Source organism: Ictidomys tridecemlineatus, chromosome 10, assembly GCF_052094955.1.
Source record: "Ictidomys tridecemlineatus isolate mIctTri1 chromosome 10, mIctTri1.hap1, whole genome shotgun sequence".
Classification (NCBI taxonomy): domain Eukaryota; kingdom Metazoa; phylum Chordata; class Mammalia; order Rodentia; family Sciuridae; genus Ictidomys; species Ictidomys tridecemlineatus.
Window position 1 is genome coordinate 107493084 of NC_135486.1, and position 26277 is coordinate 107519360.

Below are 26277 nucleotides of genomic sequence, written 5' to 3' on the forward strand. Positions count from 1 at the left end.
TCCTGAGCTGCAGTGAAGTCACCAGGGGACCAAGCCCAGAGATTCTGACTCACTTGGCCTGGGCGGGGCCTGGGCCTTGGGAGTTCTAACTGCTCCCTGGTCATGCCAAAACACACCAGGGCTAAGAACCAACTGGTCCTAAGTCGGGCAGGTGAGGGACACGCTGTGAAGCTGCACCCTCTCCTGTTGGCCCTGGCACAGTGGCTTCCAGAAGTCCCGGGGTGGCAGATGTCTTTGAAATTCCATTTCTGTAGAGAAGAGAAATGGCCTCGCTTGTCTGTTTCCCTCAGAGCAGCCCTGAGCCCGTGAGGCCCTCTTGGGAGACTGGATGCTGCAAGGAAGCCATCTTCCCCAAGCTCCCTTCACCCAACAAGGTTGGTCGGGAGCCGTTCTCTCCCCTCCCCCCACCACCTGTTGAAGTCTTTGGGGACACAACCACAGGGTGTGTGAGTTAGGTGGCTTCTGGTCCATTCAGGGGCGGCTCAGGGAACAGGCTCTGGCTGCCACAGGTCAGGATGCTCCCATGGAGCTCTGAGGCCTTCCTCTGACCTCATCCGGCTGGGGGAGTCTCACTGCCCGCGGCCCTTGCACACCTGCTTCTCAGCAGGGGTGGGTCCTGGAAGTGAGCATGTGTGCGCATGTGTGTGGTTCAGAACAGCACCTGGGTTGAACTTCAGTGGTTGAATTTACAACCTTAGACCTCAGGGATATTCCTAAGGAGCCCAGGGGTCATTTCATCAATACTTGAAGAAAATCACAAGCACTTAAGGAACAAAATAACGTTTTTATTAAAAATCGTACCCATAGCACCTCTCTCTGCCTTCCTACATGTTGTTGGGTTATTTCTCTTTCTTTTAATGAGGTCTGGTTTTCAGCACAACTTCTGGTAATGCTGTAGGGAAAATCTCAGGACTGCCCGGGGCTCTTCTCAAGCCAGAAGGTGAGTCTGCAAGGAGGCAGCCGCGCAGACCAGCGCCGTTCACGAGTTTCCACACGTCCTCACCTCGGGTTGGGCCCTGTGCTGGCGGATCGAGGGCACCCAGGTGCTCTTCACAGTGCGCAGGAACACGTACAAACGAAAAACCATGCTAGCAACTGCTACGCAGGCACCACACCATGCTTTGGGCCAGTCGTGATCCAGACAAGCACAGCAGTCAAAGAAGTTAGCAGAATGAGCACCACCTTCGTGGGCTGCTGGGTGCCTGATGTGGTGGCCACTGCGATTCTGTCTCCCCCTGGGGCTCACGGTGGAAAAGACCCTGCTGCCCCACATTTTCTTTCACTGGGGCATCGAATGAAGTGTGCCTTGAGTGAATGGGGGGAAAGACAAGGAAGGGAAGGTGGGCAGGAAGGGCTGTCCAGACCAGCTGGTTCAGAGTGTGCCCTACAGGAGGCCGAGGAGACTACAGCTCAGCCCTGGGTCCCTCTCCAGACTCCTATGCCCTGGCACCCGAGGTGGAGAGGGGATCCTGTGTGCAAACCATGCATCTCAACCAGAGCACAGCCCCTCCCGTGCCAAGTGCATCATCCACACAGGGAAGGGCACTGGAGACTTCTGTGGGGAGACAGCGCTACTGCCACCAAGGCACCTGCGAAATGCACCTTTCAGCACCACAGGACAGAGAACAATCGCTGTGCCCCTTGGTTACAATTTTTGCTTATTCTCAGAACTGAGATTTAGATCCAATGTCCATTTTCCTCTTGTGTGAATTTTTTCCCCTCCCTAAAGAGGAGCGATTAGGAATGGATAGTTCTCAATGCACAGGTTGTTCTGGGAGGTCAGACCCTGCTTTTTTGGTGCAGGTGGCTCACATGAGACACAGTCCCTGGTGGTGACAGGCGTGACTGTGGCAACTGACCACTGTCCATCAGCAGCCCCAGCGTCAGTGCAGCCTTAAACTTCACTGAAAGTAGAGGGGATACAGGAAAGATGAGCCTAAAACAAGTGTCATGTTGTCACAAAACCCAAGAGCAAAGCCACATCTCAGACCAAATTGTCCTCAACCCTTTTCCTGTTAATTAAAGCAATGTCCTTATGGCTTAAGGAAGCAAAGTGCGCAGCGAGGGGCTGGTTCTCTGGAGCATTCTCTCCCAAGAAGTTCAAGTGGTTGAATGTGATCTCCGTCCACTTCACCCTCTCTGGGGCAAGAGGAAGGAGGTGGCTCTGTCCACCGAGGTGGCCCCTCCAGTGGACTAGGGGTGGTGATTCTCACGCAGAAGTGGCTTTGGGCAGAGCATCTAGGATTTTTGGTTTAGAATATTCCCCCTTCCACACAGGGAAGGAAGGAAGGGAGGGAGGAAGGGAGGGCAGAGGGAGGAAGGCAGGGAGAAAGCAGAGGAGAGAGGGAGAACTTTCCATACTCTCAATTTTGGAAAAACTGAAAAGGGTTTCTCACCCCACACAAAACTTTCCTTGGTCTCCTGGGCCACACCCAGTAACCTTCTAAGCAGAGGATCAAGACAACATCTACACTCTGCCCCACAGAGGGGCAGAGAGAAAATGGCCACGTGGGGACCATGTTTTCTACACTTGGCCATGAGACTGACTTCCTGTGGCACCAGCCAGGGACCTACCCAGCTGGTTAGCACTCTCAGCACACTGAGGTCCCTGGGAGGACAGTGCCCCACCTTGTCCTGCTGTTCATGGGGGGGTGTGGAAGGAAGAGCCTCTAATCCTGTGTACGCTGCACTCTGCCCAGGAGTGAGGATGTGAGGCCCTCAGGAGCCCCGGGACACACATGCCAGTTGGAACCAGTAGCGCTCTGGTCACACCCAGACAGGTCCTCAGGCTGAGAGAGGCCACCTGCAACCGAGCTAGCCGTTGGAAAAGTCAAAGTTTGGCTGGAGGCACAGCTGAGGTCTGGACTCTATATTTTCCAAAGTAGTTCAGACTATTTTCATTTAGCTTAAAAAATTAGAACAAACGAGTGACAATTAAAGAAAAAAAATTCTCAGAAAAACCTGTTAAGGCTTAAAGCTGGCCTTGGATGGGGAGGGCAGCAGCACCGGTGGTCAGAAGCAGGGGGCAGCCCGCGGTGGCAGGAGGACGAACGGAAGGATTGTTCCCATGTGCCTGAAGTGGCTTGGGGTACACGGGGCGACTCGGGGCCCGGTTTCTCAGAGCGGGTTTGCTTTATTTGGAGACACTGTCGCTTCTTGTCTTTCCCATGTACAAAGCAGAACATATTAATAAAAAGGCACCCGGAGACAGCAAAGACGCATTCATTTCATGTGACATATTTTAAAAAAAGATAAAAAGATTTAAAAAATACTCTGGTTAACAATGCACACTTCCTACACGACAAGCAATTCTGCAAACGCCACCTCACTCTTGGTCAGCAGGGTTGGCTGTGTGCTGTGTGTTCATGGGAAAGACCCAGTTGCACGGGCTTCAGGGGCTTCCAGAGCCTGGGGTGGGGGGAAGGGTTTCTTGTTCCTGCACTATTAGCTTGAAAGAAAGGAGGGGAGAAAGGAAAGCCCCAGAATAATTTACCACCGGAGTGACGGAGTGCCCAGCTGAGCCACAATGGGGCCAGGGGACACCACCTCCCAATCACCTGCCCATTGCTGAGACCTTAAAGCTGATTCCTCGCCTAGAATCTGCAGAATGAGAGCATTTCAGACACATGTGGGGGGCGGGTCACCAAGCTGGAGCCCAGGTTTGCTCTCCACACCCCAGGAGTGAGCAAGGAGGCCGAAGGTTTCCTAACACGGAGAACGTGAGCTGGCTGGTTCTTGGGAGAGGAGGTAGAGAGAGACAGAGGCCTGAGCTCTGTTCCCCTGGGCCTCGGCTCTTCTGCCCCTGACCCACCTCCCCAGGTGACCTGGAGGATGGAGACACCTGGGGCTGGCGGTGCCACACCAGGGCACCAGGGAGATATACCTTCTCTTAAAAAGAAAAGAAAACAAAGAAACCTGCTTCCTGCAGCGATGTTACAAAAAGCCATAAAAAAACCTTCCTAAGTGGAACCTAGTGTTCACTTGTAGGTAAAATCATCGCTTATCAGAATTTTTTTTTTTTAAACAAAAACTTCAGCTCAGTTATCAGAGTTGATTGTCTTAACAAAAATAGACTCCGGAAGGTCCGCGGTGGTTCTACCCTGATGGAGGCGCCCGTGTCACACGAAGGAGGAGAAGCCGGTGAGCGGGGCCCGGGCGCTGGGGCCTGCAGGCGTGTACACGCCGCCTGCGCTCTGCGTGGTGATGACCGTGTGGAGGTGCGGGCCCGCCTCGGCCCCCGCCACTGCCTCGTACCTGTGTGGCGCCGCTGGGGGCCTCCGCTTCCAGGAGTTGTAGTAGGTGGGGTCGCTCATGTAGTGGTTGACAAAGGAGTGCTTGGGCAGCGGGTCCTCATAGTCTGAGTCGGAGGCCTGGGGGAGAGGGACAGTGTGAGAGGGGACAGGGGATGCAGCAGGGATGGACAGCCACGTGGGGTGGGGGTGATAGCTGCAGAGGGGCTTGGAGGAAGCAGGCAGAGACCAGGAGGAGGGATAGCAACACCACTGGAGTGTGTGGGGCGGTGTCCCTCCTTCCTGCCCTCTCCACTTCCTCCCACTGCCCTGGGCAAGGTATCACCCTGGAAGAGATCCACATGGCCACCCACAAGACCCCACTGGGATCTGCCTGTGACCTTAGGGTGCAGAACACAGAGGTGCAATAGGGCAGGAAAGTCCCCAAGCCTTGGCCTTTGTGCGTCCAAGATGTAGGCTGTCATGGACCAAAGAGAAAGGACCAGAGAGAAGGGAGCCTTGAGCCCGGAGAGGCTCAGAGGGAGGCCACTGGGGCCACTGGCAGGACTGTGGGGGTGCCAGAACTGCCGCTGCACCACAGCGTATTTGCCCAACATCTCCATGTACCCTCCCCCAGCGGTGAAGACCTGGCCACCCCCTAACCTTGCCCGGGACAGCTGCATCCCGAGAAGTCTGAGGCTCAGTCCTCTTGAGGGGTGACTGTTATCTATAAAACAAGGCAGCAGCTTCCGTAAGAACATTTACCCCATGTTTTCTGTGTTCACTGTCTTCAAGCAAGCTATCCTGTGGTCTTCTGGGTTGACATAAGTCATTGGAAGGATTGCTAAAAAGATGGAGGCCAAGGCAGGGTGGAGGATCCTGCCAGACACTGTCCCCTCTCCAGAGGTCCTGAGAGCCTCCTGAGCCCCTCAGGGAGCCATGTGGAGGGGCCAGAGCCCACCAGGCCCATCTGGGCTCTAAGACCCTGGGGACCCCACAGGCCCCTCACGTCTCCAGTATAGGAGGCCACCCACACCTAGACATGCCCACATGGTTCTGGTTCTGTCCCCATGGTGGCCAGGCAGCCTTTCAAGCTCAAGAAGGGAGAGGGTAGAGTTTCTTCTTCAAGGTCCTGACAGGATGTGGGGACCCTGGCTTTGGGACATGTGCTGTCTTGCCCTGTCCCTTAGGCTCCCAACATCTCCACTCTGTGCTCTAGATCTGACCTCTCAAGGGGCCAGTCACATCTGCCCGTTGTCTCTCCCCAGTAGACTTGGAATGAGCAAGCAAACCCAGACTGTCTCAGAATAGTCAGTGCAGCCCTAAGAGAGCAGTTCCTGGGTGGGACTCAGGGCCCTGGAGGTCTGGGATGCTTATGTTTTAGAAGCTTCCAGAAGATTCTGGTAAGTGCGAGGCTGGGAGATGCTGGCCAGTGGTGGCATTCCAAGGGTGTGAGGCTGGGGAGGTTGTGCCCTAGTCTCAGAGCCTCCTCCAGACTGTAAATACTCTTAAAAAGGAGAAGCACTAACCAGTCCCCAGCTCTCCTCAGGGGTAGGACCCGCATCCTCTCAGCTGGGGTGGGTGGGGAGGGGCAGCTGCTGCTTCCCACTTGGCACATCCCACTGGAGTCCACGCTGAGACTCAGGGGAATATAACATCTGAGTGTTGTGAGTGCCATTGCTGCTGCTGACCCGGACCACACAGGAATCCCTCGGACACACAGGGTGGAGCCCTAGTGTCCCAGAATGTTCAGATACAGACTGAATTTTGGGCTTTAAGTAGGATATTCACATGAAGCAAGCTGCAGAATTGAGACACTGAATGCAAACAGCCCGTCAAGTGGCAGCTGAGTGCAGCTATACTTTGCTTCATCTGCTTCTTACTTGTTAAAGCTCCTGTAACGCAGCCTGACACTGCATCCCGGGATGCTGAGCACATCAGCTTCTCTGTAATCTAATCCTGATGACAAACAGTGCAGCGGTTCCTTTTTCGTGACCACTTATCACATACCAGATTAATCCACTTGCAGAATCTACAACTGCCTGCTGGCCTGTGCTGTGCGGTTAATCCCATTTCACGGATGAACAATGAGGCTCGGAGAGACCAGCCAAATAGGAGTCCACGCCTGAGTGCCTAAGCCAAGGGTTTTGTGCCTCCGTGGACAGGAACTTACTCCCAGCTCCTGACATCTCCTTCCCACCAGCTCAACCGACCCCAACTCCCTCATGCTATCCCACAACCCCAAACCCACAGTGCTCTGAAATCCAAAACTTTTTAAACTCATCTGGTGGAAGGCTGCCCTGCTTGAAGACAGCTGCTGCAGAGCTGAACTAATGTGGGCAGTTGATCCTGAACTCTTGCTGAGGAAATACGGGTGTGTGTGATGGCGCAGTGACTGTTCACTGTGCTGGGTGTCACTGAACACAGGGTTGGTCCTCGTCCACTAATGTGGAGTTACCAAGTGTGTTTGGCCTTCCCGGTAGGAGATCAAGGACCTACACTGTGGCTGCTGTCTAGATGCACTTTCCATCTGTTTTCTAGAAGACTCCAGGTGGTTGAGAAGGTTCTGTGGACATTAAGACTGGAGAAGAGGGAACCGATCACCCCACAGAAGCATAAGGACTCTACATTGTCAGCCCTGAATTGATTTGTCCCGTCTTCAGACGCCAACTTCAATTCTGAATTTCCTGAAGCTTAGGGGAGACAGGGGTGTTGGAAAGGCCTTAATGACATCACTGTTCTCACGAGAAACTCACAGAAAATTTAGGCATGGGCGATGGCAATTTTGTTCCATGTTTTGCACACTAGGGTTAAAGTCATGGTCATCTGAGGATGGACATTACAGCTGGTTATTACCCCTGCAGGCCACATCTTCAGTGCCCCATGGCCTCCCTCTTCCACCCCCTACCACGAGGAGGCTGGAGGGAAGGGGAGAGGCAGTGACTGGATACAGGTTCCTCGTTTTGTCTGAAAGAATCGAGAGTGACAAATTCAAGTGACCTCAGGTCATACTGGCCAGGCCACACTGAAGGTATCTCAAAGTCAGCAGGAATGAAGCCTTGCTAGGAACAGGTAGGGGTCATTTACTTGTCCAATAAAAGGTAGACAGACACCCTCTCTGTGGGCGTATCTTGGATCAAGTTTCCTAGTGGTGGAGGCACCATGGCGCTCAGTGGGAACATGAGCCATTAATTCTGCTTCAGTAAACTTGTCACTCATCCACCTGGGGCTTCCCTCTGCCCTCCTGGTGCCCTTGCTCACCCCACTTCCTGTGCTGTAGGGGAAGCAGGTGGGATCTGGAATGGGCCACTGCATCCTCCCAGGAGCCTGGGTTAACAAGAGTACATCATCAAGACCCACTTAGAGGATGAACGTACCCTGTTCCACACAGGTTCCTGTTTCCATGATTAATAAAATGCCTTTTATTGAAGACTTCTTATATGCATCATGTTGCACAGCACCAACCAAAGGTCCAAACATGCTATGGTGCCAGAAGAGGGGTCTGTGATAAATGTGGCTGCTAAGAAGGGGTCTTGGCAGGAGACATGTACTGAGGGTGGCTGTCCATCACACAGGATGTCCAGCATTGGTATCGGCCTTGACCTGTTCTTGGAGGAAGCCATCCTTCCCCATCCCCTGGGATGAATGGCTCTTGCCTCTCAGAGGACAGTAGCTGGAACCTGGGTGGGCACGTAACGTAGGCTGAGCCAGGCAGACTCGGGCCTCTGGGTTTCCATAGAGCATCTGGGAGGGAGGGGCTCTTGGTGTGAGGACAAAGCTGGAGGCTGGAGCCTGGCGCAGGCCTCGCCCATGGACTCACTCAGGCAAGGGATTCCAAAATCCATCTGAGAGAGCAAAACTGAGACAGTAGGACCAAAGGACAAGTGCACCCCTGGGCCTTGGCTCATACCTCACAGCCACAGACAGGTCCTGCCTTACTTCAAGTACCAAATGTGTGAGACAGTGCCAGGCACATCACTACAGCCAGGGGCTGTCACAACATGGCTCCTCAGGGCCATGTTCTTCAGCACCACCTGCTAGCAGATGATGAACCTGTCTCCTTTCTTCAGTTCTAGGGAGCCGACCTGACACTTTGATGTGGGAGCTGCGTCTCACTTCCAGTGGAGGCTCTAGTAAAGGATTTGTCTGCATGTTTGTATTTGTGGGACTTGGTTTCATTTCTGTTGTCATTGAGTCAAAGTTCCCAGTGTCTGGCATCAAAACCATCATGCGGAAAGGAACTCAGAGGAGAGACTAAGAGGGGCTTCTTTGCTTCTTGCTCTTCACAGGGAAGAGTCAGGAGAAGGTCCCCAGGGTTAAGTGACAAGGAGATGTCAGCAGAGCTTTTGGCTCCTGCTCAGATTGTGCTGTTGGGTCCCCGATAAAGGACAGCGTTAAAACGCCATCCCTCCTCCAGTCACTGGCTCTGTTTATTGTTTATATGACATTATTATTTTTTAATGGGGATGTATTTTAGTGAGTGAAAATTATTGACAAAGAGGAAATGCTACAGGGCCTTTTTCTTTTTTTTCAAAGTTTCCTGTGTGATGTGAAGTTGCAGTGTGTGTTGGTTTCCCAGGAAACCACAGGAGAACGAAATGTGATTGGATGCAGTGTCCAACTGACTGTGAGAGTCCCCAAGGGTGCACAGAGGCCTGGCAGGACCTCCGAGACCTTCTCAGCCCTTGAGGTTCTACTCTGGCAAGCACTTAGGGAGTTCACCAGGTACAAGAGGCTGGTCTAAGTTGGCCGGAGCTGGAGGGATTTTGAAAACGGTTTCTTTGGATTTCAAAATCAGTTTTCACATGTGATTCCAACAGCCATTCTGATAACATTCACAAGCAGTCGTGTGAGGAAAGGTGACAAATCCTCTCATTTCTAACCAGAGCAACAGAAAGAGTGTGACAGAAACTACGTAAGGCAGATGTGGCCAGGAAGACAGAACTGCTGGTCTAGGAACTCGGTCTAACCTGGATGGAGTGTGGGCGAGCTGCCAGCAACTCTTGTTCAACTTCCTCCCTCCCCAAGCCAGCTGCCTGTTCAAGAGGCCCTATTCCAGGCAGGTGTGGCCAGGAGACTGGGCTCTGTCCCCTTGCCAGCCTTCCCTCTTGGGCTGCAGGGTCTGCACCAGCTGTGCCAGACTGAGAGCACTGGGCCCAGCTGCCCCCACCTAACTTGTTTGTAGGAAGAAACTCCATATGGGAAGGAGCAAACCTAGAACAGGGGGCAACCATCTCAACCAGTGCCACTTGTGTGGCAGGTGTGTTATGGGAGAAGAGGGTCACTGTCCCCACCCCTGCTCTGGTGCAGTGACATGGGGTCATCGGTGTGTGGGGGAGATAACACATAGGAATAGAGAATGGAGCCTGCCTAAGGGGTGGGTGAAGACAGAGGAGACTGGGGCGGGGCCATAAGAGCTGGTGACTCCACCATGGTGACAAGTGAAGCTGTAAACCAGCCAGCAGCTCAACAGGGAGAGAGACACTGGGGCTAAGGGGTCTTTGGACAGAACCAGCTTCAGATATTGACATCCTCTGGCCATTGCAAAGGGCTGGACATTAACTGGATCCGTGTATGGAATGATTATGCTTCAAGATGCTGTCACAATAACATAACTAGTGGGGAGTAGAGGGGAGTCACTGGGTGTGATGGCAGTGGAGATGGACCCTGCAGAACATTCATGGGAGGTGAGAAAAGGGAACAAGGAGAGCCCTAATAAAACCATGTCATCCTTGGTGGCCAGGGAGAGGGCACAGCCACCCCCGCTGAGGAGTGACACCAGAGCATGCACACTGAGAGGAAGCACCTCACTGAGCTGGTCCAGCCAGGACACTAACAAGAGATAAGCCAATGACAGTCCTCAAGGGATGGACATCAGCATTTAGACTTGCCACAAGATGCCATCCCAAATCACGTACTACAGACCCCAGGAAGATGCAAGGCACACTTAGGGGGAGCCCCAGCCCTGGAGGGGCCCAAGGTTGGACTAACCAGGCAGAGACTCCCAGAGTGTCTGTGACAATGAGGGTCAAAGAACTAGGAAGCTACGTCCAAGGAATCAAGGGAAGACGTGAGGACCATATCACAGCAGGTAGAAAGTATCCATGAGGAGACAGAAATTATAAAAAAGGGTCCAACTGGAAACCTGCAGAGTTAACATAATACAATAACTAAAATAAAAAAAATGCACTATTGGGGCTCAACAGTAGATTTGAGCTAGCAGAGGAAACACTTGAAGATAGATAAATGGAGACTATGCAATCTGAAAAAAAAAATAGAAACGAACAGAGCACTAAATGCGAGAGCGCTAAGTACGCCAACACTGTGTAAAGAGAGCACAGAAGGACAGGAGAAAGAGGCAAGGAAACAAAACACTGAAAGTACAATGATTTCAAGTTTCCCAAGTTTCATCTAAAGGCATCTGCCTATCCAATGAGCTCAGTAAGCTCCAAGCAAGATGGACGCAAAGAGATCTACCCCAGGCACCGTGTAATCAAAATTTTGAAGAACAAGAAACTCTTGAAATTAGCAAAAGAACAAGGACTCCTCATATACAAGGGAACATAAATAATATTACAATTGACTTCCAGTCAGAAAATAAGGTGGACAGCAGGAGAGAGTAATATGCTCACAATTCTGAAAGAAAACTGCCAGTCAGGAAGCCTACATCCAGCAAACCTATTTTCAAAAATGAAGGTGAAATAAAGACTTTCCAGATATATAGAAACTGAGAAAAATTCATTGCTAGCAGACTGCCTTGCAAGAAGTACCATAGGAGGGTTGTTCATTGGAAAGCAACTGACACCGGACAGTAAATCAAACATAGACATACAAAATTAAAAAAAAAAAAAGGTAATTGCATAGAAAATTATAAAAGACAGAATAATTACATATTTCTTCTCTTTTCTGATTTAGAAAGCAGTGGTGCATAAAACAGTATGTGTATGATTGTACCACTGGGCCTATAAACCTATAGAAATGTAACACACAGAACAACAGCAACACAAAGGAGGCAGCAGAGTAGGAAACTGACCCCTATGGACAGGCTGTCCACAGGAGGAACCAAAGAACACCAGAAATGGTGGGAATGACAAATACACACTTGCTCTCCTTCTCTCAGCTTCTCTAAAAGACATGTAATTATGTAAAGTGTTGATTATGAAACACATTCTTGATTTTCTAACTTACTTGGACACACAATGTAAAATAATATAATAAAAAGGGGAGGGGGAACATAGTTCTCTACATGTATTCATCCTGATATTCAGGATAAATCTGAAGTGGAAAATGATTCTGGAGCAAATCACTATGAAAATAACTAAAAAGTAGTAAAAGCAAGAGTGAGTGAATTAAAGTGGCACATTAGAAAATATCCACATAACAAAAAAGAAAGTAGGATCAAAAACATAGAGAAATTAGGACATTAAAATGTCAGACATAAATTCTACTTAAGTTATCATTACGTTAAATGTGGATGGATTAAAAAGTCCAATTAAAAGGCAGAGATGGGCATAATAATTAAAATAACATGATTCAAATATATACTTTCTATAAAAGACACATTTTAAATTCAAAGACACAAATAGGTTGAAAATAAAAGAATAAAAATTATATACTATATAAATAGTAACCAAAAGATAATTGAAATAGCTATGCTAATAGACAAAATAGACCTTAAGACAAAATACTACTGGAGTCAAAGAGGAGACTTCTATGTGAATATAAGGGTCAATCCATGGAGAAGATAAAAGCAATTATAAACATTTGTTCCTAATCAGAGCATCAAAATACATGAAATTAAAATTGATAGAACTGGGGATATAAAAGTGCAATTCAACAACTATGGTTGGAGACTTCACTACGTTAAGAGATGGCAAATAAGATCAAATAAACAGAAGATAATACTGTAAATCAATTAAAACAAACATACAGAACTCTCTATCCAATATAGTAGAATAACATACTCTTCTAAGTGAATGCAAAACACTCTCCAGCATAGACTACATGCTAGACTGTAAAAGAAGATTCTACAAATTTAAAAGAATTAAAAATATGATTAGAAATAATCAATAGAAGCTGGGCGTGGTGACACACACCTGTAATTCTAGCAGCTTGGGAGGCTGAGGCAGGAGGATCATGAGCTCAAAGCCAGTCTCCTGTAAAAGCGAGACGCTAAGCAACTCAGTGAGACTCTGTCTCTAAATAGAATACAAAATAAGGCTGGGGATGTGGCTCAATAATCAAGTGCCCCTGAGTTCAATTCCCAGTAACCCATCCCCCCCTCAAAAAAAATAAAGAGTCAATAGTAGAAAATTTAAAATATAAGAAAATTAAAAATATTGGGCTGGGGATGTGGCTCAAGTGGTAGCACGCTCGCCTGGCATGCGCAGGGTGCTGGGTTGAATCCTCAGCACCACATAAAAATAAAATAAAGATGTTGTGTCCACCAAAAACTAAAAAAATAAATATTAAAAATTCTTTCCCTCTCTCTCTCTCTCTTTAAAAAAAATATGCTTCTAAATAACCAACACGTCAAAGAAGAAATTAGAAGGAAAATTAGAATATACTTTGAGATATAGTGTAGGCACAGTGAACCAATCCTATAATCCAGGGATGGAGTTTTGGCACATTTGTGAGCCTAGGAGCTGAGTCCTCTAAGCAGCACCCCCAGGGCTGCCTGCAGTTGACTGTGCTCTGTCCTCTCTCTCTGTCATATCTCTCAGTCATAAGCACAGCTGAGTCCTGTTGAGTCCTAGCAAATCACTGGACTTGGGAGTAGTCTTGGGGATCCTTGTCACAAACCTTCATAAAACTAGTTTTAAAATGTGGTGTATCCATTCAATGGAAACATTATGCTGAAATAAATAAACTGGTCACAAAAGACGATCTGATTTATTTAGATGAAATGTCCATCAGACAGTGATGGTACCAGGATGGGACCTTTAGGCCTTTACCAATACTCATGGGTATTGGTATTAGGAAATCTTCCTAAGACTCATTAGATCCCTCTCCTTCTACTGATTTCTATGGTCACAGTCCCTTGTGGGCAGAGGGTTCTCCCCCAACAAAGGCTCTTAAGCCTAAAACTATGGCTCACAAGAAATACTCGTGCCTGACCAAGGCTTGGGAATCAAACTGCTCATATTGAGCATATTGTGAAGTGGGTAAAACTAAGTAAGTACTGGGTATTTTTGAGACCAGTTGTTGAGTGGGTGTTTAGAGAATCACAAAGATTATCTGCATGAAGGCTTCTGTCTGACTAAATTTCCCCAAATTTTCTTTAGAGTAACCAACACTCAAGCCCAAGAGGAGTGACAGTAATTTACTGGACAGAAGCTGCTCATAGTACCTCTTTAACTGGAAAACACCATAAACACTCTACAGTGGCTTAGTTCCTAACTGCTCCTGCTTATGAAACACTCCTGATCACTGGTCATTTGACCCTACCCGAACACTCCTCCACAGTCGTGTTTTAAAAGTCTTCCTTCATATCAAGTCAGAGAATATGTCCATTAATTTACTCATGGGTATTGATATTAGTAAATCTAGAAATTCTTCTTTGTGGTTGCCCTTTTAAGTATCTAACAATAGCTATCATGTGTTTCCCAAGTATTTTTTTTCCTCTAGATTAAATATCTTCAGTTATTAAAAAAAAAAAAAAGAATTGTCCATCAGAGGCAAATCTAAGGAGGCAGGAAATTGGTGAGTGGTGCCAAGGTCTGGGGCAGGCAGGTGGGGAAAGGTGGGATCTTGGTGGTTGGGGTATGGGAGAGGCTGGTAATGGAACAGAATGTCTTCGGGGTTATAACAATGTTAGAGTTTGTGGGAATGGCTGCTCCACTCTGTGAATACACCGAGACCACTGAACTGTGCTCTTCAAGTGGTGAGCTGCATGAATGGTGAGCCATGCGGCCTGTGGATCATGTCTCAATCCAGTCATTTAAAACATGGTTCAAAGTGAACTTCACCATCTGATCTGGCACTTCAAGAATGGATTTAAGTCCCAGTCCCTATGTTGGGATTTCCTGAATACTCAGTGCCTGCAAATCTCCCAAGTTCATAAGGTTTAAGGTGGGGTCAACAAGATTATTTAGCAAAGGACTCTCCAAAAATGCAGGGCACGTTTTAGCTACCCAGTGATTCAGGCCCAGTATTCTTAGCTGGGACTTGGGGACCTTAGGTCAAGTGACCTATGAGAGGCTTCAGGGAGGTCCTAGGTAACAATCCTAAATCCTAAATGGGGATAATGGCTAACAATCCTAAATGGGGATAATGGCTACCCCTTTCATTGTCTTCTGGAAGAAGCCCATGCCCAAAAGATATTTGGAACCCGGAGGTGTATCTGTGGAACATACGGAAACCCTCTCAGGTCTTGCCAAGGGAGTAGGCAGTTCCCTCATGGGCCCTGGCCTTCCTTGCCACATGACTATGCCTCAGCAGCTCAGTTCTGAATGGCAGGTGAGGTGGGAAAGATGGAACTTAGAGCCCACTGCTGGGCCCAGGTCGTTAGTGTGTGCCTTGGGAACATCCCAAGACCTCTTGTGCCCTCGATCCTCCTCCGGCTTACAAGGAGATGACAACCTCTGTGCAGAATTCCATTTAGAGTGGATCCATGTCCCTCCCCCATGCCTTCTCTCTTCCTTCCCCTCCCTCTTCCTGCACACTCACCTCCCTGCTCATGTTTCTGTTTAGGTATGTATGCTACCTAAACTCATTCAAGACTCTAATTGCTGCTTTGGTTGTCTATGCTGGGAAATGTAAGATACTGAGGCTGTGTGCTCCTCTGGGGATATTTGTCTAGGCATGCATGGGTGCAGTGAGTATTTAAGTATGTGAGTAGGCATATGTGCATGCACATATGTGTGCATGTGTGTGCATTTAGGTATGCACATGTATATGCACACATGTGATTTTAGGTGTGTGTGAAGGTATGTAATGTATTTAGGTATGCATGCATGTATATGTGCACATTTGTATTTAGGTATGATTATATATTTAGGCATGCATGTGAGCACTGTGTGTGTTCATGTGGTGTGTATGTGTTTGCATGTGTGGCGTATGCATGATGTGCAGCCTAGTTCAGGGCCTGGGTGCATTTAGAAATCCTCCATAAAAATCAGCTGAATTTGAATCTCAAAACAGCCCACCCATTTGAGAGAAGTAGACCCAAGGCTTCCATGAGCCCATTCTGAGAATACCTTGATGCACAAACAGTTCAGAATCCATGAATCCAGTTCTGGCTGCTTTAGGACACACCTCCACTGCCCGCACTGGGCTGGGTGGTGATAGAAGGGCAGGGTTAGACTGAGCTCTGGAGACTAAGGATCTGTGAGCACCCAGTTCCACTTCCTACCTTTAGATGACCTTAGTATCTAAACAGGGAGGACATCCCCCGTCATGGGGCTGGTGTGAGCACCAGCTGTAGGAGGTCAAACGCAGCCCATGCTCAGTCCCTCAGGGCAATGCACACCCAGAGCGGGTGAACCATACGCAGTTCCACAGCGACAGCCAACATACATTAGCTGGCGCGGTAGCTACTGACATCACACACAGTGCCACACTAGAGAGAGTGTCCAGCCAGGAGTTAAGAACAGACTGAGATAGTGCCCGCAGGTGTGCCTTTCTAGTGGTGCCAGGAAGTCCTGCTAGAAGGCTGTGCTACTGCTTCCCCACATGCTGCTTTTGGGACAAGCAGCTGTGTGTCCTCAGCAGGAGAGGTGGAGTGGGTCAGTTTCAGTAGGATTTTACATGACAGACCCTAAAATTTAGACAAATGCACCTTTTGGGACATCTGTACCACTGCTTGCTGTTTGCCAAGCCCAAGGCAATGATGCAGATGCACACCAGCATCCTTTGTAAATAGAACATGCAAAGTCAAGGCGAGCCAGGCCTCCCCGGCACCCACCTGCTGGCCTCTCAATGGGGTTCATATACAAACCATTTAAAAGAAGCCATTTTATTGAGCCTTGGGGCTCAATAAGGCCTGAATTCAGGTCAAAATGAAGGTGAGACTTATTTTAGATTAAATATTGATTTAGAGTAGGAATGCTGAGAGGTGGGGCAGGCTGTATGTGCAGCAAATGGCTCCCTGATTTTCGCCCCTCTCCAGGCTTGGCATACCTGAAACAAAGCATGTAGGACTCATTCAAGACTCTAATTGATGCTTTGGTTGTCTGGGCTGGTTAATTTAAGAGATTGAGGCAGTGCACTCCTTTGGGGGTACATGGAGCCCCTCTCAGAGCCCCCCACAGCAGCCCCCCCCCCGTTGAAGTCCCCTTGTGCCCCAGGGAGCCCTCACAGAGGAGACAGGCTCTTCTCGAGAAGTGCTGGGTACCGACAGAAGCGGAGGAGGCCAGAGATGGGCCAAGGGCCCAGGGCGGGGCTGAAGCTCAGCTAGTTCCAAGTGCTCAGTGAGGACGGGAACACGTCTCCACTCTGGGCTGACCCACCCTGTCACCTGGTCCAGAACTACTGTTCTGCACAAGGAGGCAGGAAGAGGGAACTTCTCCGGCAGGATGGGGAGATTTGCTAATACCAGGGAAGAACAGGAAGCAACTGTCTGGCCAGGAACAGGGGCTCCACTTTCTGTCAGTGCTATAGCTCAGCCCCCTGCACTGTGTCTAGAGACCACCAAGATGTGTGGAAACCTGAGAAATATAGGCTCATGCTGAAAGCAAATGGAAGGCAGCAGGCCTCCAGCTCTGAAGCCCACTTTGGGCAGTTACTGACCCTTGCTGGGCCTCATTCTTTGCCAGGGTTGGTCCAATGCCAAGAAGCTCCAGGCCTAGTTAGGACAGAGCTTGTGAGAGTGTCCAGACACCAAGCACAAGGCCTGTTGGGTGGTGCTCTGCTCAGCTGACATCGCTTTGCTCCACAGGGCAGGCCCCGAGGAGCGGGAGGAGGGGATACCTGCCTTGCTGATCTCTTACTCCAGGATCTGAGAAGGGAACCCGCTCCCCCAAGAATCTGTCCAGGCATCTGCTCTGCTCAGGCCGTATGGGAGGTGCCCATGGGCCACAGGGTGGGCATCTGAACTCGGGCTCTGGCACTTTCTTCATCTGTAAAGTGAGGCTTTGTCCTGTGTTCTGCCTGCCTCAGGGGTAGGCGTGAGACAGAAGGAGAGGGACTTCACGGAGGATGCAGAAGCTTAGTACAAAAGGAGGGAGTGGTGGTCTCTGCCCTGAAGCAACACTGACCTCGGACTCTGATGCATCTGCTGACTTCCCCTTGAGGCTCCCGCCCTCTGTCAGCACGGCACCATTGTACTTGTCACAGATGTCCTCATCTGAGTAGTGCAGACCACCAGGGCTTGGTCGCGGTGGGGACCTAGGATGAAAGTGGACATGGCAAGTTACCCCTGGGCAAAGACACTCCCCCAAGGTCTCCCAAGATGCTGCTGGCCTTGACCATGGAATGGGAGGCAGGCCACAGCCTGTGCACCACTGTGGCCACCTGGTGATTCTGCATCCTCTCTTCCTGTGCCTGTCAGCCCAGGGACTGCGCTGGGCCTGGGGCATAGGGTGAGCTGTTCTGTCCCAGAAGATGCTCAAGTGGGTGACACTGTGGCTGGGAGCAAAGACAGAGCAGGTGCTTGGTGCTGTGGCGAGCAGGGGATGGAAGCCATGGGGAACGGTCTGACCTGCCAAGCTGGAGGTGCCCGGGAAAGTGAGCCCCAGATGGTATCCTGGGCTGGGTCAGGGTGGAGGGAAGGTTGCTATGGCATTTGTCCTCTGTGGTGGGCAGAGTTCTAAGGTGGTCCCCCTCCCTGCCCCCTGGGTCATCCGTCTCCTCAAGTATGGGCAGGGCCTGTGATGTGCTTCTAACCAGTGTAATACGTGGAAGGAGAGGGCTGTTGTCCTGGGATCAGGTTATGGAATATGGAAAAGGTGAGGGCTGTCTCTCCCACCCCTCTCAGGACCACATGAGGTTAAATGATACTGGAAATAGAGAGTCTTCCTGGCCTCGCACCAGCCAGTGGCAGGAAGAAGCCAGGGCCCTTGGTCACAGGTCCCGTTGGAATGCGTTCTACTGAGAGTCTGAGTGAGTGGGGAAAAGATATTGCCTAGCCCAGACTACAGATGAGAACACCGTCCTGACTACACCAGGATTGTGGCCCCTGGGAACCCAGCAGAGGACCAGGAGAGCCAGGCCCAAAGTCCTCCCCCACAGAAACTGCAAGGCAGTAAATGAGTGTTGGTTTAAGCAATAGAAATGAGTGTTGGTTTAAGCAATTTGTCACCAGCAATAGAAAACAAACACAGCCTCAGCCCTCACCTCCTGGTGACTATCATCTTGTGACTGAGTAAAAGCCCCGACTGCTCTACAGATGGAGAAGTCACCACTTGGGGAGAAAACTCAGAGCACAAATCGATCCGTCTTTAAATGCAGCAGGGCTGAGCACAGCCTACTGCCCCAGGCCTGTTCAGGGACTTGCTAGCTTGTGGCCATCCAGACAGGTAGGGTGTACTGCCCATGTCCTTGAGGGGAGTGTCCTCATGTCCAGGACTCTCACGTTAGGAGGACAGAGTGCAGAGCCAGGTGGTGGTTGCAGATGGGGTGACCTTTGTCCCCCAGAGGTTAAAGTAACCCTGGTGATCAAGCAAGGAGAAGCCACTGTCCAGGAAGCCAGGCGCTAAGAAGATGAGGCGTGGGGTGGGGTGGGGGGACCATGGTTTTATGCATAGCTACTGCCTCCTTCAGGTTGGCTATGTCTCATTTTTTTCAGAAAAGGCTCAGGGAAGGCCCAAAGGCCTCCTTCCTTTCCACTTCTAAGATAATTTATTTTTAGAAAGACTTCATTTGTCATATAACCATTTGGGTAAATCATTTTTTCCCTCATACTGTGCTATATACTCAGTCCTTTTTTATTTTTTTAAACATTTTTTTAGTTGTAGATGAACACACAGCGTCTATTGATTTTTATGTGGTGCTGAAGATCGAACCCAATGCCTCACACATTTGAAGCAAGTGCTTTACCACTGAACTACAGCCCCAGCCCCATACCCAGTCCTTTTTATCTTTTAATTGAGGATAGAATCTCACTAAGTTGCTGAGGCTGGCTTTGAACTTGCGTTCCTCCTGCCTCAGTCTCCTGAGAAGCAGGACTCACAGGCTTATGTCAATGTGCCTAGTTCCATTTGGGTAAATCTTTTAATCTAAGGTGTCTTCTCACAAAGAAGTGGGCACCACAACATAAACAAAGAGACGGGAACTAATCATGCCACACTTAAAGGTACTTTGGACCTGATGCTGGAGGACCGAGGCCCAGCAGCCCTACCTGTCCAAGGGTCTGCACCCTTTTGGAGCCCCATGGACAGGCAGACCTGCCTCCAGGATCCTTCTGTTGCATTTGGGACTTCAGACTAGAAAGGTGATGGTAAAGAGCCAAACATTTTTTTTTTTTTTTTTTGGTCTTGGTTTTAGTTTGTCCTTGGTTTCCAGAAGCTTCAGGATGATTTGCATGGACCCTTTCAGGAAGTCCAGGACGCTACCTGGAGCCAGTTGACCTGGATGCATGAGCCAACCCAGTGAGTGCCATCGGAATGCCACGGCTGCAGGTCAATGGAGCTGAGAGCTTGGGCTCCCATCAGACCACCCAGAGGCTGTGCCCAGGCACTGTCTGAGCTAAGAAGCATCAATTGAAATATGAAAATGTGACCTTGGAGATGTGGCCTTAGAGCTTAGAGATAGCCACAGACACATGCTGGAGAGAGATGCTCTGTGGCCCACCCATCACTGTCCCAAATCCATGGCCTGTGGGCCCACCCAGGTCTGCTCATGAGAGGCCCTCACAGTCCCGAGCTTCTGGGACACTTCCTGGCTGGGCGGCTAGTGGTGCCCCTCTGCCCAAGGCTTCCTCACCAACCAGGGGAGCTCCGACCTGGCTATCCAGTCATCCCAACAGCCTCCCTGGAGTTACCTGCAGGCTCTAGTTCCTCTAATACGAGACTGACTTCTCCCTGTTACAGGAACCCTCGGGGAAATAAATCTCTGTGGGTTGAGACCCTCCCACTTCACCACAAAATAATTTTTTCAGGGGAAGCCTATGGACTTAACAAACCAGACTGCTGTCTGTCCTGGGGCCATGTGCTTCAAAGCTACGAGCCTCTCTTAGGAGTCTGAAGACAGACTGCAGCAAAGGAGCAGAGCATGTAATATTTTAAAATTCTGTGTGACGAGTCCCTCTTGGTCTTGAAATTATATGATTGCTTTTCCATAATTCTGTGACGATTCTGTGAGCTTACCTCTCAGTAGACAAGTGGAGTGAAAGATGTGACCAGACGTCACCGCTCACTCCCCTTCCTGCCCCAAGAGAGCAACATGGTGGCTGGCAGCCTGCTCTGCTTGGACTGGCCTCCAGGGTGCTGGCCAAGAGCCAATGGCAGGTGGGAGACCCACTGTCTGCCTGCCTCCTCCAAAAGCTGAGGGCCTCTGACCTCAGCACTCTTCTAATGATTTGAGTGTCCCAAACAGGCAGAGGACAGGAACCACTGAGGCTACCTGTAGGCAATGCTTGCTACAAGAGCTTTGCAGAAGGGAAAAACAGCTGTGTGAAGGGAAATAGAGACCTTTACTCTGCCTGATGGTATGTAATGTTTTTGCAATAAAAGCAAATCCCCGTGGAGCCAGGCCCAGAAAGAAGAGGCCCCTCATGCTGCCGGGCATGGGTAAGACCCCTGCGAGTCTGCTCCAGGAGGGCATCCCCAGGTATCTTGTTTTTTCTACCAGACTCTCAAGACCAGAAGACCAGGCTCTGCAAGCCAAGCAGGTCAAGGTTATCCTGCTCATCTCTGGGGAACTTACTTTCTGCTGAAACTGGGAAAAGGATAGAGGGAAGAGGTCATGGTGGGAGGTCACTCTTGCTGTTTTCCCACACACATTTGAAATGGCCATTTGCATTGCAGGAAAATGTGGAATCCATCAAATGACAAAAGCAACCACTTCCCCTCTAGGACATGCATGAGCCTGCTGCAGCCTGTGTGACTCCCCTGAACTAGGAACTCCCGACCTGAGTTTCCCACTAAGTGACGGTGAAGGCTAACCTGGTGACTTTCAGGTATCCTAGGTCTTGGGCCTCCACACCTGAGGTCCCACCCCTTTTTCATTTCCCTGAAAATGCACTGGAAACTTCTCTCACCCTCTGCAACCCTACCCCTGCCAGAGCCAGTGTGCCTTGGGGTCTTGGAATCATGCCTGTTGGGGGGTTATGCTCAGCTTTCTGGATCAGCACAGGGGGACTCAGTGGGAATCTGTGGGCATGCCCTGGACCAGCACCCAGCCCTGGCTGACCCAGGCCTACATGTTGCCTCCTTACCTGGTCCCATTTTTCTTGGAGAAGGTGCTCTTGACATTGAGGTGGCGACTGTTGAGCTCCAGGGCAGCAAATCCTCCATTATCCAGGGTCACAGATTCCTCCATGTTGGAGATGCTCTTACCTAAAGCCCCACAAGGAAAGTGAGCACAGCTTTACTAGACTGCCGACTACAGCCACCATACCAAGCCACACAGTCAAGGTTAGGAGTGCCTGCGGTCCTGCTAGATGTAGAAGCCAGAGCCACACTGCTTTAGCTCTGGAGGCAGGTACAGCTGAGCTGGGGAGCATCACTATGTATCAAATGCTGTGCTGCAGCAAAATGACAATATTAGCATTTCAGCGTTTATTTTGCCTGATGCCAAAATACCAGTTTACTGGCCAATATTTTATGAAAATGTGCTTGGAATGCATAAACTTATTAAAGTCAGGGAAGTTAAATACTTAATAAATTTCAAAATAAAAAATGCACAGTCATATAAAAAAACAGGAAGTTAAAGGGAAATGTATATGGGTATGGTAGCTAAAGAAAGGGCACAGGATTTTTTAAATTAAGTAAGAAAAATGCTCCCAGATGGACAGCAGTGCTGGTGGTGTGTCATTGAATCAGCTAACCAACGGTATACTTTTTAAAAAGTAAATTTACTAATACACACCAGAACATACTAGCAGATGAAATGAATGCGGGTGAAGGAAACCAAACCACAAGGCCTCCCTTCTCATTGGCCATGGGAGCCCCGGTCCTCATGCCTGTCACGAACTTGGCCTGTTCTGTGCCTGTCCCCTTCATCACTGCCCCAGCCCCAAGGCCCTGATCCTACGCAGGCTCACCCCTCCGCGCTCTCCTGAATGCTCCGGCTGGAAGTCCCCTCCCCAGCCTCCTCTGGCCTGCTCATCCCTTCCTCCAGATGGGGGCAAATGTTTCCGTGGTTTGAATATAATTTGTCCCCTGAGCCTCTTGATGAAATTTAATCCCCATTATGGGATATAAGAGGTGGGGCCAGGTGGGACCTCTAAGAAGGAATTAAGTCTGCCCTTATAAGTGGATTAATCCATTCATCTGATGGATGGATTAATGAGTTATCTGAGAGTGAGTGTGCTCTGAAAGTCAGGTTCCCCGGGTCTCTTGTGTGCTCCCTGTCTCACACTATGTGATGCCCTGTACCACCTTGGGACTCTGCCAAAAAGGCAGTTGTCACCAGATGTGTCTCTGGACCTTGGACCAGAACCCTGAGCCAAAGTGAACCTCTCTTCTTTATAACTCGACCAGTCTGTGGTATAGTATAATCAACAACAGAAAACGGACAGAGACAGATGTCATGAAACCAGCTGGCTCCCTCCCCAGTCCCCAGAGCACCCTCCTCCCCCAACACCTGCATCCCTACAGATCCCATCCCATGCTAGCCTGCCCGGGGGACTTTGCTAGTTCCTTAGATGGCCTTCTGCCTTCCCTCACTGCACTGAGGCACAGACTTCATCTGTTCTGTCCCCCCACCACCCTGCTGGCCCTAGGGTGGAGCCCGTGTGCAAACCAGGGCATGGCAGCTACATGCTAACCCTGGCAGGCTCCTCTCCATGGGGCCCCTGGCATCCTCTACCTGTCGTGCTGCTCTGTGAGCCACAGAGAAACAGACAAGCGCAGAGCAGCACATGGAGACAAACTTGCCCGTGAGTGGAGATTTGGGTTGGGGTGGGGGGCAGGAGAGGACCAGAATCAGAAAGGAATACAGCCGTGGGTGGCATCTTGGGGAGTGCCCACAGGCAGGAGCGTGAGTGACACCCGGTGGGCTTGGCTTAGGTTCTGCGTGTCTCCTGGGCAGGGAGGGTAGACAGGCCTGGAGACAAGCTTGTCTTTTTTCCTTGGCTTCAATTATGATGTTAAATTAATACTCCAGGGTGAGGCTGGGTGTCAGAAGCTGCAGGTCAGATCTGTCTTTTTAAGTCTGCTTTCCAGATGGAGAAGGAGGGTGAAAAGCAGGGAGATTTTCTATGCACCACACATAGGATTCTGTAATAGCATTAACTCAGTAAAATGACATGCCATTCATACATTGTAAATCCCATAGGAATAAAATCTGATTTACAGACACTTGTTAGAAGTGAATTTATACAGAAAAAAATAAATCCTTTCTTTGAGGGATGAATTGCTTAACTTTACCAAAGCAAATGGTAAGATGTTCTAGGTGCCCAGTTCTATTAACCCCTTCAGAGTCAGGATGGACACTGCAGATGGCTGGATAAGGATGTTCTGGGCCCTGCTCCTCAGCCCAGGGGCCTGCGGGTTGGGCTATTTTTAAGAGCACCTCATCAGGGACTTCTAGAAGGACCGCTGATGGGAAGCCTCCAGGGACAGAGCTGGGCTTAGAAAGAGGCCCAGTCCAGCTGGAGTCTGAGTGTCAGAGGCCCGTCAGCTCCTCGGGCTCAGCCACAGTGTGGAGGACGCTGGCTGGGACAGGAACAGGCACCAAGCTCAGCCATTTTCTGGTGATGCAAAGAAGCGGCCTCACTAGTAATTATGAGAACTTTTTAAAACTGAGGAGAGTAAACACACAAAGTGCCCCAGTCTTCAGCGTTTGGTGTGCAGTCTTCTCATTGTGTGAACACCCTCTGTGAGGAGTGTCCTCTGCACTCTCCTGTCTGCACCTCTGCACAGAGAAGCCCTGGAGGACGTGCTCTTCCCAATGCTCCCACCCCCACAGGAATGGGGCCACCCAGAGTGTCCTCTGGGCCTGGCCTACTGTGTCCGTTTGTTGGCTTCTCTGATAAAGTGCATGCCCTGCACCAGCAGGGAGCACATGCTGGGGGCGTCACAGTGAAATGGCCCTTGGAGGGCTCAAAGGAGGACCAAGGGACATAAGACAAGGCCCAAGCTCAAGTCCAGGAGAAGGCTATTCCAGGGGAACGTTTCCGTAACAGCCACAAGACACCCCAAACAGCCGAGGTGTCCAGTTCATTGTTCTCTTCATAGTGGACTCTACAACACCCATCTGATGAACATCCTCTCTAAACATTTAAAAACACAGAGCATTTGAGCAACGTAGCAGAGGAGGGAACTGTGACCCTGGGAACCAAGTGAGAGCCAAATGCCCCCATCACTGCGTCCAAGGCACATGGCTGATCTGCAGGAGGCCAGGTCCGGAGCTATTGCCTGCCTCAACTTGCTGCCTCCAGAAAGCAGACCCGCAGCATCTACCTCATCCACAACAGCCCCAGTGCAGTGGAAAGGTGGACAGTGGCACAGCAGGTCCGGAGGAGGAGACCCGAGGCACTGGGGACGTTGGGGGTGGGGAAGATGGAGGGGACATCGCACCTGCGCCGCAGTTCTTGTACTTCTTGCTCTGTCCGTGCAGCACCAGGGCAAACACTACCAGCAGGACGATGATCAGGCTGGAGAGAGCCATCACCAGCAGGAACCACCACTCCTCATAGAACGGGGCTTCCACTTTAGCTGTGGGGAAGACAAACACGCGGTGACAGTGATGGAAACCTCGGATGCAGCGGTCCTGCCAGAACCAGGCGAGAAAGACATTGTAGATGATGTGAATCACAGACAAGACATGACCACTGTCTGGTGTGGGCTACTGACCCCTTCCCTGTGGGACCCGCTCAGGCAGCAGGCACCTCTCCCTCAACAGCAGGCTTTGGGACCTAAGCTGCTACAATTTTCTGCCTTTTCTGTGAGGGAGTCAGGCTCAGAGCTCCTCTCACCTGAGACACCTCTGTCCTTGCCTTGCCCATCAAAACTACCATCATGCCTCTCCTCTTAATGTCACCTGCTTAAAAATGTTGGCTTAGCTGGGTGCAGTGTACACACCTGCAATCCCAGCAGCTCAGGAGGCTGAGGCAGGAGGATTGCAAGTTCAAGGCTGGCATCAGCAATTTAGTGAGGCCCTAACCAACTTATTGAGACCCTGCCTTAAAATAAAAAATACAAAGAACTGGGAATATAGCTCATAAGTAAAGTACCTCTGGGTTCAATCCCTAGCACCAAAAAAAAAAAAAAAAAAAGTTGGGTTAAGGTGAGGCCCTGCTTCCCTTCCTGGGTGAGGCTTCTTTCCCACCAGCCCACCTCCCTACCCCATATGTTCCTCACCGTCTTTCCCCAGTACGGAGGCAACTGTGTCCCAGATCCACTCTTTATATTGCCACCAGAGAGATCTGCCCAAGATGGAAATGAGTTGTCCCCCCAAATTCTCAGGGGCTCCCCATTAGCTCCAGATTTGAGCCTGCTCCTGCCCAGCTCGGGATTCACCCACACCTGCACTCACCTTTCCTCACAGGGTCTCACTAGGCGCATCTGTCTGTCTGTCTACAGCTTGGCCGCCTTTGCTGGACTACGTCCCTAAGGGCTGGCCCTGTGTTTTATTTATTTATTGCCTTCAGGAAAACTGAGCTGGACTACCAGCTCCAGTTTTAGATTTGTTTTTGAAAAATGAATAGAAAAGGCTTTGTGTAAAATCTGCTTTGGAAAAGGAAACCCCTCTTTCCTTGGTGTCACTGTTTGCTAAGATCAGGAAAATGGGAACTGGCTTCTTAGGGGGCCGGCTGGCCCCAGGGCCCCACTTGGTGCCCTCCAGCAGCCCCTCCAGGGGAGTAGGTCCAGGCCTCCAGAGCCCTCAAGTAGGGAGCCTCTCACAGGCAGAGCCCAGGGTCTGCCTCAGCTGCCCACATCCACAGACCACACGTCTTCCTCCCATGAACTACCTCCCGGGAGAATGAAGGCTGTGCGCACTGGGA

General features: G+C 50.2%; 1 protein-coding gene across 5 annotated transcripts in view; it reads right to left on the reverse strand.

Annotated features, from left to right (window-relative positions):
• Positions 1-764: 764 nt before the first annotated feature.
• The window catches only part of Sdk1 (sidekick cell adhesion molecule 1), an 883473-nt gene continuing 857960 nt past the window's right edge, over positions 765-26277 (reverse strand). For all 5 annotated transcript variants that reach the window (XM_078023675.1, XM_078023673.1, XM_078023678.1 and 2 more), the window contains 4 exons: positions 24851-24988; positions 21544-21664; positions 17426-17555; positions 765-4370 (listed from right to left, as the gene is read on the reverse strand). In XM_078023675.1, the coding sequence (XP_077879801.1) occupies positions 4119-4370; positions 17426-17555; positions 21544-21664; positions 24851-24988 (641 nt within the window). In that variant the 3' untranslated portion in view covers positions 765-4118. The remainder of the gene's footprint in view (positions 4371-17425; positions 17556-21543; positions 21665-24850; positions 24989-26277) is intronic.